At 38.0% G+C, this 12678-nt stretch overlaps 2 protein-coding genes across 4 annotated transcripts in view; one reads left to right on the forward strand and one right to left on the reverse strand.

Annotated features, from left to right (window-relative positions):
- Window positions 1–7638, reverse strand: part of Gpr180 (G protein-coupled receptor 180) — a 28461-nt gene extending 20823 nt beyond the window's left edge. Inside the window, exons 1-2 of one of the 2 annotated variants that reach the window (XR_009227850.1) lie at window positions 7413–7638; window positions 4961–5119 (exon numbers count right to left, since the gene is read on the reverse strand). Coding sequence is in view for 1 of the 2 variants with exons in the window: in XM_046454951.2 (XP_046310907.1) it covers window positions 4961–5119; window positions 7413–7557 (304 nt within the window). In the remaining variant the exon portion in view is untranslated. The remainder of the gene's footprint in view (window positions 1–4960; window positions 5120–7412) is intronic. The other variant, XM_046454951.2, reaches the window with a different exon arrangement.
- A 4259-nt stretch (window positions 7639–11897) lies between these two features.
- The window catches only part of Tgds (TDP-glucose 4,6-dehydratase), a 39235-nt gene continuing 38454 nt past the window's right edge, over window positions 11898–12678 (forward strand). The window contains exon 1 of one of the 2 annotated variants that reach the window (XM_058582787.1): window positions 11898–12087. In XM_058582787.1, the coding sequence (XP_058438770.1) occupies window positions 12002–12087 (86 nt within the window). In that variant the 5' untranslated portion in view covers window positions 11898–12001. The remainder of the gene's footprint in view (window positions 12088–12678) is intronic. The other variant, XM_046454926.2, reaches the window with a different exon arrangement.

Below are 12678 nucleotides of genomic sequence, written 5' to 3' on the forward strand. Positions count from 1 at the left end.
CAAACAAACAAAAACATCAAAAGGCACTTAAAAGTAAAAAAAAAGAAAAGAAAAAAGAAATACAGAAGATGTGGAGCCAACCTAGATGCCCTTCTGTAGATGAATGGGTAAAAAAAAGTGTGGCATATATACACAATGGAATATTACTCGGCAATAAAAGAGAATAAAATCATGGCATTTGCAGGTAAATGGATGGCATTGGAGAAGATAATGCTAAGTTAGCCAATTCCAAAAAACCAAATGCCGAATGTTTTCTCTGATATAAGGAAGCTGATTCATAGTGGGGTAGGGAGGGGGAATATGGGAAAAATAGACAATCTCTAGATAGGGCAGAGGGGTTGGAGGGGAATGGAGGGGGAAGGGGGTTAGCAAGGATGGTGGGATGTAATAGACATCATCATCCAAAGTACATATATGAAGATATGAATTGGTGTCAACATACTTTGTATACAACCAGAAATATGAAATATTGTGCTGTATATATGTAATAAGAATTGTAATGCATTCTGCTGTCATTTATTTTTTTTAAAAAATCAATAAAAAAAGGAATACAGAAGATGAAAGTTACACTGGTTCAGGTCCATATAAGGTAATATGACATAGTGGGGGAAAACTCATGAAAGTTGGCATCAAACGGATCTGTATATATACAATAACACTCACTTTCTTCATTTGTAAAATGAAGATAATACCTATAGCAAAGAACTGATGTAAGGACTAACTTATATGAGTCACCCAGCATGGTATTTGTCAAAGTAGTTGCTCAACAAATTAATTTTCCTTCTTCTTTCTTTAATACAAGGTTTTATACTAATCACAGTTCTCAAATCAGGGTAATCCTGCTTCCCTTTAGGGCATTTTGAAAATGTGTGGGGACAATTTTGTTGTCATAGTAGCTGTGACAAACTTGGAGGGAAGCTGTGCTAAATCTCATGTAAGCTAGGTAAAGTCACATAGCAAAAAACTGTTCCTCCCTAAAATGCCACAGTACCCTCTTTTGAGAAGTACAAAATAATGATCTTTTCCAGATCTAAGACTGTAATTCTGCCCTAAGAGGCATTAAATAATACTACTTGAAGCTGTGGGGAAACTGTGGGAAAGTGGTGTCTCAAACTCCAGACACTATTCCAAACAGTGGAGTTAGCAGAGCAAGCCTTGGCTTTGTGTAATTCAGTAAATAAATTACATTTTATAAATTTGCTTCTTCAACAGTATAATGGAAGATACCTGCCCTATCTAGCTCAGAATTCTTCTGAGGACAAATGAGACACATGAAAAATCCTATATTAAGATATATGGTTTTATACAAAGTAGAGTATTCTTAACGCATAAAATTACATTGTTGATCATACTTTACTTTGAACTTTTCTGTACACTGGAAATTTTTCCTAATAGAAAACTGAGGAAATGTTATGTATAGGATGGCTTGATAAATGAGATACAGATGTACCTAGTCAAGATTCAAATTTTAAGGACCTTGAATTTACAACTGGAAATTCTACCTATTATGAGTTAAAATGAACAAGAGGATTTGATTCACAACACCACAACATTGCCTTTTTGGCTACTGTAGATTAGCAGACTTTATATTACTTCTTTTTTTAAATTATACAGTCGCTAAAAAAATGCAGCTAAGATTTTAGTTTCTGTTAAATTTTTGAAGACCTTTAGTAAAAATATAGTCAATCAATAGTTCAGGAATGAGACTGTTTAAATGTGAGGCTTGCAATTATATAATCTGGACCTCATTATATAAAGGTTCTGCTGTGTCTCTATCACTTGCACTTTTTCTCTTAGATAAGACAATACAAAAACTCATTATTATATTTTCATCAATATACTTTTTGATGTTTCATTTTAAATTACATGGACCTACAGAGACAAAAATGTGCTTCATAAAGTGATACTGGCCTTTAGTTTTTGTCTGTCTGTTTCAGCAAGCCTGGTAAGTGAGCCTCTTGACAAAACTGTATGTTTATTGTTTGTGAGACAAAAGACTACAGCACAGCATGCATATTCTATGCTGGTATAATTAGTACCTCAAATATTAACAAAAATTGAATTGCAGTGAATGGTGTTGCATGGCTAATTGCCTAGTCATATTATAAAAGAAAATGAATATTATTAACCAAAATACACAGAATAAAATACTAATATATTTAAATGATTTTAATACACCAAATACACAAAAAGATATAAAATATCAAAATGTTTTACATACAATATATTTAGCTCTTATAATCTAACAGCAAATTATCCTGAATCTCATTAGATTTCTTTTAGATAGAAAGAAAAACTCACCATTTTCTGTGCTTGTAGGTGTTCAGTTTTCTTGCTTTTAAAACCAAAATCGTTCTTGTCATTAAAAAAAAAAAAAAATCTGGCCTGGAGACACAACTCAGTGTAGGAGACTTGCCTTGTATGCACAAGGCCCTGGATTTGATCCCTACCACTATTCACACATATGCACAAAAGAAAGAAAGAAAGAAATCTGATGTGCTATGAAATTCAAGAACAAAAGAAGACTGAAAAATAATTTCTCAAACATTAATCTGAGTGAATCAAGCAACTAGAGATTTTTCAAATCTACTAGTCTCTTCACAGTGAGTAGTAGCAGTAAGGTTTTACATAGGAGTTGGACATCATTAATGAGTTCATTCCAAATAGGTGAAAGGCTATTAATTCCTAAAAGTCTTACTGATAGGAAATCCACTTCCTAAAAGAATTATTTTTAAGTATGTGGTACTATTACAGTGTCATAAATTTAAGAATATGCTTTGGTTTCAATGTACCCAAGCATCTATATAATAATATACTACAAATATGACAACTACTATATAAAAGTTCAAGACAGATTTTCTTAATATTTGGATTTTATTACTGGGAAAAGAATTAATAAAATCTATAAATCTGTATCTATTTATATCAATACATATTAAGTACTTAATTTATTTCAGGCACGAATATTAACAAAAACAATTTTCATTGTTCTAAAATTCCTGCTTCCTGATATCTTCCGTTCCATAATTACAAAGAATACTTTTGTACTTCACAGAATAGAGAAAAAGAAAATAGGAAAAGACACAGCAGCAAAAGGCTTCCTTAAGTTATACTCCTACATATAACTGTATCCTGGAGTAACCTTTAGAGTTGCAGCATCTTAGGATGGTCAGGACCCTAGAAACAGTCTGACTTATTTGTAGAACACATAAGTGAGGCTCAAAACAAGCCCTTTTATAAGTTACTAGCAGGGATTCCCAGTGTCGTGGATATCCTATTGCACTATACTTTCTCCCTGTGTATAGAAGGTCTGGGAATGCAGGAATATGAATCATGAAAATGATGTTTTTTAAGAGTATATCATATATGGCATAATACTGACCATGTGATAACAAGAAAATAAATTGGTATTCTTATAGCCCAAAGCTTTAAACTGCCTAACAAAGTTTGTTTTGTTTTTAAGGAAAAAAATTGTAGGAAAATGTCTTTAATAACTAGTTTATATTTTTAGGTTAAAAAAAAGTCTTAAAACAGATATAAAAAGCTTTTAAATAATTAAATTTAACCATATTTAAAACTAGCCAATTTTAAATTATGTACAGACAGACAATAAATAAATACCATAAACAACATTAAAAGAGAAACCAGAGACTGGGAAAAATACATGAAGAATTCTTAACTAATCAATAATAAAAAGCAAAATAATTCCAAATGGACAGGGTAATAAATAAACTATTAGCATAAGGGAAACCCAAATGGTTAATAACATAATTCAACTAAACTCCAAGATAATATGTTCCTCAACTTTAAATACATGGTATTACATGGTTCATAACTGGCTCCTTGTCCTCTTCCTGGAAGCCTGATAAATTTTTACTAGAGAGAGAAAGAAGTCTTTGCGGTGCCCAAAACAAAAAAGTGGTTCAAATCTGCTATTTAGAAAGAGCACTCTGGTTACAGAAGGGGAACCATCATGGCTGCGGAGTGGCCAGGTGGGAGGCAATTTCAACAGTACAGGCAAAGGACTACAGCACTGCCACAATGGATGGCAGACTGGGGACCTTTACTTTTATCCCTATCCTGACTGGCTGCCTTATGAGGGAACCAGATGGCTAATAGGAATGGATGTTTAGAAAGGGGAGTGTTTTATTTGTCTAGACAAAAAGAAGACTCTACCACATCCCTACATATGGATGAGTCTCTGAATAATAGGTGGATAAAGAGGGAAGAAGGTAATTCCTACTTTTTCTCAGGGATGATTCACATTTCTCATCTCCTACAGTCAGTTAACTTCCAAGGGGTAAAATGGGTAGAAGGGCACATGTGCTTCATTTCTAAATTATAAAAGCTTTCACTTGCTCTGGATGGCTATCACCACAACCACGAGACAATGTTGAGGAAAATGGATGAGAGCAAGGATTCAAGCCACTAGATAAGGATAAGGGAAATCAAGCCTCACCAGAGGCAAACCCTGGGTTTTACAATGACTTGGTGCTGGTACCTCCCAAAGTTAAGTATTTTGTCACCATATTACTAAGTCAATGACATAAAACGGCATCACTTGGGCTAAGTTTTATAATTAACTAACATACATGTTAGTGTGTTAGCTCAGTGCTGGCAGAAATATGCATTCAAAAAATACTATCATTGGTTCCATGCTGACACTGGGTAAAAATATATTTGTCATATTACCATAAATTATATGAATAGTAAAGAGTCTGAATGAAAGAAAGGACTCCTTTATAAATTATCTGGATTTTTAAAAAAATTTGAATGTTAAAGGCAGGGAGAGGCATTATATATTTTAAACAAGGAAAAGGTTATTTTCCTTAAAATTCAGCTTAAAGTGTACCAAAGTGTTATCACAGTGTGATATAGGCAAACATGAAATATCTTATATACTTCAAACATAAGGAAAAAAAAACATATCTAATGGTCAAAGAAAAAAGGATATACTCACTTGTCAACTGAGCTCTGGATAATTTTTCACTACAACTATAACCATGACTGCTTTCCTGCAGTTTTAGCCACTCCTGGGCTTGGAACAGGTAGAGTTTAGCTTCTTTTCCAATAGCTACTGCTATGTTGTTGATTCTGACACATAGAAGAGCATGGTCACCTTAATATTAAAACAAAAATGATCAACTTATTTGGTCTTATATGAAACTGAGATAGTAGGACAATTAAATACTTTCACTTAAAAAAAACCCACAATTTTTTATATTTAAAAACACATATATTTCAAAAACAATTTTTAACTCTTTTTTTGCCTCACTTTACAATCCCTATACATCTTTTATATTGTTCATAATCAATAGAAATTTCCTGCCAAAGTTTCTTTCGTTTTTTAACATGAGTTTAATATTTCAATTTATTTTTAATGTAAAAAAATAAGCCTAGGAAATAGCAAGAAAGTTTAAAGAAATGTGTTTTGAGGTATATATTTTACATCTAAGACAAAATTTTACATATCATACTTTTACAAAACAAAAAACTTTCATAACAATATATGTTAAGTCATTAATAATCGAATGAGCCTGGTTGCACACAATAACAACAGTGAAGACCTGGAACAGAAATGGCAAAAAGTAGTTGATTCTAAGAATGGGGACACTAGGTGACGAGAGGTAAAGCAGGAGCCTATTTTTCACCTTAAAATCTTCTTAAAAAAATTGTTATTAGAATTATCATTTTGACAATATATCATTTTGATTATAATATATATTTGTGTGTAGTATACATAATGAATGTCTAAGTCTCTTGCATAAATTGGTTACCTTATAAATTGTCAAATCATAAAACTGACTATAAAGCCCTGTTAACACCTTAAATTGCATTCTGAGTTATAGGCTGTTTTTTTCAATATATTTTTAGTATCATTTTACTGAAGTGTAATTCACTGAAAAATTGGTATTAACAAAATATATATGAGAATATAATTACATATTTTTATATGTGTATGTGTACACACACACACACACACACATAGAATGAGAAAATGTATTTGGAACACCCTATATCCAATCTGTCTTGAGAAATTTAGACTTAGTATATGTTTCTCTCCCATGTTTACCAGGTAAAAACCAGGTTGTCTTCTAAGTCTGTAAGTCTGCTGGTACAGCATCCACGCACACTAGATTTTTTCAGCACTGTTCAGTTGTGCCATTTATTATAGTGAGATTACTATCACTATTATTACTCAAAGTATTGTTACAGTGAGTTAAAAAAATGAAAATCTGACAAAATAATAAAACTATATAAAGGGTTTCTCCTTTATTCACCAAAGGTATATATTCATATTGGATTTTTTCCTTTCTCAGCTAGGTTCAAAAACTATAGACTTTTAAAAAGTCAGGTTCCCCTGCCTTTATATCACCAATTCTTTAATCTCTCAGGACTTTAAATTCCTTTCCCACACCAAAACCACTTTTCATTTCTATTATCTTCTTCCTAAGAATCCTTTTTAGGCCAATATTCTGATCTCCATAGTTGTATCTTTTAATGCAACTAAAGGTTATTTAGACCAAAGATCATAAGTTCACCAAGGACAAATTATTTGAAATAACAATACTAGAGAAATAGTTACAAAAAAATATCTGAAATTTTGAGGGTACAAGTAAATGCAACAAAAATTAGAGTCAACTGCAAGTTCATTCATTATAGGGATGATTACTGATTTTTGAGGGAGACCAGACTGTACAAATCAAAGGCAACTCTGATTTCAGATGGGCCAAAGAGAATATCAATAATGAAATTTCCGGGACACTATACATTATGAAGTTTCCATTGAATTAACTCTAGGCCTTAAGATCCATAGTAAATCACCCAAGTAACCAAACTGTTCTGGCAGTAATGGTAATTAGATTACAACCCCTCTGCTCCAAGAGGCTTTACCACACTGGTCTTTAAAAATAAAAGAATAAAGGAAAAAAAAAAAGAAATCTAAGTTCCTGGGCTTACATTCACCCTTAATAAGGCCCAAATGAATGTAATCAGGCCCAGTCGGGAATGGACAAAAGATGCTTGTTTAGGGGAAGGATCTCAAAAAGATGCAGCGATCAGATCAGTCATTTGTGTATTCTTTTGCAAGGGGAGGGCTGGGAAATGGACACGGGCTTTCAGGTGCAGAACACAACCTCTATTCGCCAGAGGCTGCAGACAAGCTCGGGACAGCAACTGCGGGGCTGCCAACGCCTGCCGCGATCCCGGCTAGTTGCGAAGGGGGCAGGGCCGAGGCGACCGTGAAGTGCAGGTGAGGCTGGCGAAGTCGCCCGGCTGGCCCGACGTGGCAGGGAGGGGCTGGGTGCCGCCCGCCCTCGGCCTACCCCCGGAGGCGGGGAGGAGCGGTCTGCGGGCCCTGCTGGAGCGATGGCCCGCGCGCCTCCATCCCTCTCCCCGCCCCCGGGACCTACCGTGGAACTCGAAGTGGCCGATGCTCTGGCCCCGAGTGTCTCGGGCCGCGGCGCTGCTGAAGCTGCCCCGCAGGGTTTTACCCTGGCTGCCCTGCGGCCACCAGCAGCACGTCAGGGCCACTGCCAGCAGCCGCAACCCCCCCATCCTTGCCTCCTGTTCGGCACCCGCACCCGGGGCCCTACCCGCCTGCGGCCGTCAGCCCCACGTCGGCAGCGGGAGGATGGGTGGGGCCAGCGCAGCGAGCCCGCCTCTCTGGAGACCAACAGCCAATGAGGTGAGGTTTTCGCCACGAGCCAAGCATATTCACCAATCAGAGGCAGAAGTGGAAGGGCATGCAGATCCGCGCGTCCCATCACTCCCCAGGCTTTTGGCTAGTTCCCGCCTTTTTTTAATGGAGAATTTGGAGGATGTTGCTTCGGGTTACTGAAAGCTTTTGCCCTCGGTGCCCCAGCGGATGGTGTCAATGCGCATGCGCGCGCTGAGCAGGTCGAAGGCACCTTGGAGCGGCTCATGGGATTAGGAAATTGCTAATAAAACACGACAAGAGCATTCCGGTCAAAAAAAGAAAATTCCCTTATATTTGGAACCATGTTCTTTTTTTCCTCCATGCCTATATAATTTACTGAGCTTGTCCACTTTAATGTTTCAAAGACACTTACATGTCTAAAGTATAAAACATGAGTCTGGCACCCAACTGATTTTTCATCCCTAGGTTTCCTCTTTAATTATATCATCACTTAGCATGCCAGAGAGTTGGGAAATGGAGCTCTCTTTACTCCCTCATATCCCATCAATTCAATTGCAAATCTCTTCTGGTGATAGTAGGAAGCAGCAGCCTATGGCAGCGGACCTTCCTCCACTCTTCTCTAACAGGCTACAGTCCACCTCTTCCTTAGAACCACAGAAAACTTTAGGAAACAATAATGATTGAACCACTTTCTTCAAAGGCTCTCAGCTGCCTTTAGTACACAACCCAAACTCTTTAGAATATGGCTCTCTAGTCACTCAAATTTTAGTCTCTCTACTGATCTCCATCCCTATGATTGTCAGTCTACAAACACCCCAATTTCTCCCCTCTAGGCCTTTGTCATTTGCAAATCCCTTTGACTGGAATAATTCTGCTGATCCTACTACTCAACCCTATATCACCTGCTATATCCCCTTCACCCCCAACCCTGTCAGTTTAGGAAGCCTCTGTGTTAGATGCCCCTGGGTCTGAAATCCCTCACTTCCTTATCAGGGAAATTACTCTACTATATGGTGTATGACTTGACTTATCTGACTCCCTCACTACATTATTAGGTCCAGTGGGTCAGAGACTATTCCTGTCTTAATGAAAGTAGGAACTCAAAAATTGTTTCATGAATAAGTGCATATAAATTATTCTCATTCCAAAACACACTTTAAAAATGTATAAGCAAGTTCTCACAACACATCTCACAATTTAGAAAAGAAACTAGGGTAATACCTACTATGGTATACATAGCATTTTCAGTATCTCTGGCTGACCAGGAACAAACTGGAGGTATTAATATTTGGGTATTTTAAAAACTGCACTAGTTCTTTTTTATTATAAAAGAAATTCATGCAGCTTAGAAAAAATTCACGGTAAAATTAAAGTAAAACTTAAACTTTCTATTTCCTCCTTTCCCCTTCCATATCTAATACCTAAAGATTACCCTTGTTAGTAGTTTGGGGTGGATCCTTTTAGACCAGTTGTTACAAATAATATGGTGTTAAATTAAATTAAATTAGACCTGAAGCTACCTTCAATACTTCGAGTTAATACATGGAGAATTGCAACTTAATTTAGTATATAAATGAACAGCAACTTAAGCAGAAGTATAGTCTTCTAACAAGTAACTGAGTCTCAGCCAATTATTGCAGGGGGGATTCAGCCAAACGCAGGCTGCCAACTGATCAGAAGACAACCATATCTGGCAGATGTGTTGTCATATCAAGTCCTGATAAGGCAAAATTGGAGATGTAACCAATTAAGCTGTTTCTGAATGTCACTTCCTTCTCCTTTGCATGTTTTTTTTTTAAAGAGAGAGCATTTTTTTAATTTTTTATTTTTTTTAGTTTTTGGCAGACACAACATCTTTGTTTGTATGTGGTGCTGAGGATCGAACCCGGGCCGCACGCATGCCAGGCGAGCACGCTACCGCTTGAGCCACATCCCCAGCCCTCCTTTGCATACTTCTTCTATAAATATTTCCTGCCCAGGTTGCTGGGTAGAGCTAAACTCTCTGAACCTTTCTTTCTTCTGAGTCTGCCCAACTCATGAATCATTCTCTGTTCAAATATACGCTGCTAAATTTGTCTGAATTGTCTTTTAATAGTGAAACTTGTAAGTCAAAGACAGGGATACAATTGGTGCCAAAGGAGAAGCCGAACCTGGGCCTTGAATGCTGGGGGACTTTCTCTCTCTCTCTTAATTTAGTTATAGTTGGACACAACACCTTTATTTTATTTATCCTCATGTGGTGCTGAGGATAGAACCCAGGGCCCCGAATGTGCTAGGCGAGTGCTCCACAGCTGAGCCACAACCCCAACCCTGGGGGACTTCTCTTTTTGTATCTTATTTTCTTCCCTTCTTGATCAGCTTTGTTTTTTCTCTCCCACTGAAGGCAGGTTTTCTGGTTCCTCAGTTCATTTGAAAGAATATGGCCACTAATAAGTCCCAAATTTGTATGTCCTCAGAATTCATGAACAACCAGACTATGGTAGAACCTTAGTCCAATTTGACATCCCAGGAAGAGGCTTCAATTGGCCTAAGATGAGTCAGATCCCCATCCTTTGACAGTGGATCAACTTGTGGAAATCATAAAGGGCAAGGTATTTAGTTCAGAAAAAAAAAAAAAACTATAAGTATTCACTTCAATATATTTTGGTCAACATTTTCAATTATATCATACATTCCATGATAGTACAATCTTTTTAAAGTCTATGTAACAGTCCATTGTATTTAAAAAGTTAGGCAATCTTACAGATTGTGTCCATTTTTTCCTTATTAAACAATACAGCAATGAACAATTATCTATATTATACATCATGAAATTTGGGGGGCACAGACTATGTACACTTTAGATTTTCATTTATATTACCACTTTGCCCTCAAAACAAAAAGTTTGTAGCAAATAACACTTCCATAGACAGTGAATGTTCTTTTGTTGCTGTTGTTGTCTTTGCTAAAATATCATGTAGGGGGAAAAAAAAAGACATTTCCTATTTGACAATATTTACTAATTGTTTATTTTATGTCAGGCCTGGTCCTAGAGATTTGGAATTATCACAGTAAACAAAAAGGCCCTAACCTCGTGGAGAAGAAGCAATGAACAATTCATCGAAGTATGTGTTGATGAGTGCTATAGCAGCACAATTCACAATAGCTAAACTGTGGAACCAACTTAGATGCCCTTCAGTAGATGAATGGATAAAGAAAATGTGGTATATATACACAATGGAATATTATTCCGCAATAAAAGAGAATAAAATCATGGCACTTGCAGGTAAATGGATGGCGTTGGAGAAGATAATGATAAGTGAAATTAACCAATCCCAAAAAACCAAATGCCAAATGATTTTTCTGATTTAAGGATGCTGATCCATAGTATGCTGGCCTGAGGGGGCAGACGGAATGGGAGGATTAAATGAACTCTAAATAGGGCAAAGGGGAAAAGGGGAGGGGAGGGAAGGGAAGAGAGTGGGCATAGGGGCAGGAAAGACCGATGGTCATCATTACCCTAAATACACATAAGACAACAGGAAGGATGTGACTCTACTTTGTGTACAACCAGAGATATGAAAAATTGTGCTCTATACATGTAATATAAGTTGTAATGCATTCTGGTGTCATATATAACAAATCAAAATTTTAAAAATAAATAAAATAAAACAAAGAGTAAGATGGTTCTATAGGGCTAGGATAGAGCTTGCTATTTTAATTGCGGTGGTCAGGAAAAGGACTCTAATAGGATGACATTCGAGCTAAGAAATAAAGAAATAAAAACTAGGCACAGATTGGAGGAAAGTGCATTCAGGCTGGGGTGGAGTAAGCAAGAGGGGAGAATATTAGGATAATACCTAAGAGTAAGGCCTAGGGAACATCTTTATCATGATTGCAAGTAGTCTCCTATGTATCTTATTAATAATAACGATAAAAAATAAATTTGCAGTTGCAACCTCCTATTTCCACATTGCAAAAAGAGAACTCTGGAGTTCTCAGCTTAACTGGTGCGTAATCTCTGATGATGGGTGAAGTGCAAGAGCTAAAAGAAGGCACTTCTTTCAAAACTCTGAACTTCCGTGTTTTAAGTAAAGCATAACTCGGGCTAGCAACAGTTGCCTGGAAGACGTTCCAGACACACTGCTCTGCCCCAACTCCCTCAATTACTCGCATTAGGTCTGGCTTTGGCCCAGAGGACCTGCGCCTGCGCGGTAGCCCTGCGCAGCCGCTCCGGAAGCTGCGCCGACTTCTCTGAAACGTGTCAGTGGAACTAGGTGTGTCGCAAAAAGTCGCGGTGATACTTTCCTCTGGTCTTCAGACCCCGGCGCTTTACGGTGCTAGGCTCTGCCGCGCTGGGAGATGTCGGCGGAGGGCTGGGCGGAATCCCAGGGTGCTCCCGGCAGCTTTGCGAAGCGGGTCCTGGTGACCGGGGGTGCTGGTTTCATGTAGGTAACAGCGCCGTCAGTTTCTCCCCGGAAACCCCAACCTTTTCCTGCGACTCTGCTTGCCGTTGGCAATTTGAGCCCAGCTTTGGGTGGGTCTCCTATAGGGAGGGTCCTAATACACCTCCGGGAGCATCCTACCCTTTCCTCTTTCCCTGGCCTATGAAGACGTGGGTCTTTTGAAACTGTGACTTCTACCAAACGCCTACCTCCCAAAGCAAGAGTATTGTAGTAATGTCCTCGCTTCTGCCTTGCCTGAGATGTACCTCCTGTCACTGCCTGAAGTGTGCACAAGTTAGTTAAGCTGTCGCCCACGGCTTCCCATGCGCCCCCCCCAGCCTGACCCCAACTTCCATCACCACGAAGTACAGGCCTTTACGTATAGGCGCCTCCAAAATGATTGGGGATTATGATAGGACTTATTTATTGTGCAAACTTCTAAAAATCCTTGGTTGCTGCTGACCTGCACTAGATGTTTGATCAGGTCCTTTCTCCTAATTCCAAAGTGTGTCCTCTGATGTGACCACTTCTCACACTCCCCGCCTTCCATCCTAGTCCTCATTACCCGCCCCCCCTTTTGCCTAGACTACTGTT

Source organism: Marmota monax, unplaced genomic scaffold (genome assembly GCF_021218885.2).
Source record: "Marmota monax isolate L192 unplaced genomic scaffold, Marmota_monax_Labrador192_F-V1.1 WCK01_AAM20220418_F8-fsc00026, whole genome shotgun sequence".
Classification (NCBI taxonomy): domain Eukaryota; kingdom Metazoa; phylum Chordata; class Mammalia; order Rodentia; family Sciuridae; genus Marmota; species Marmota monax.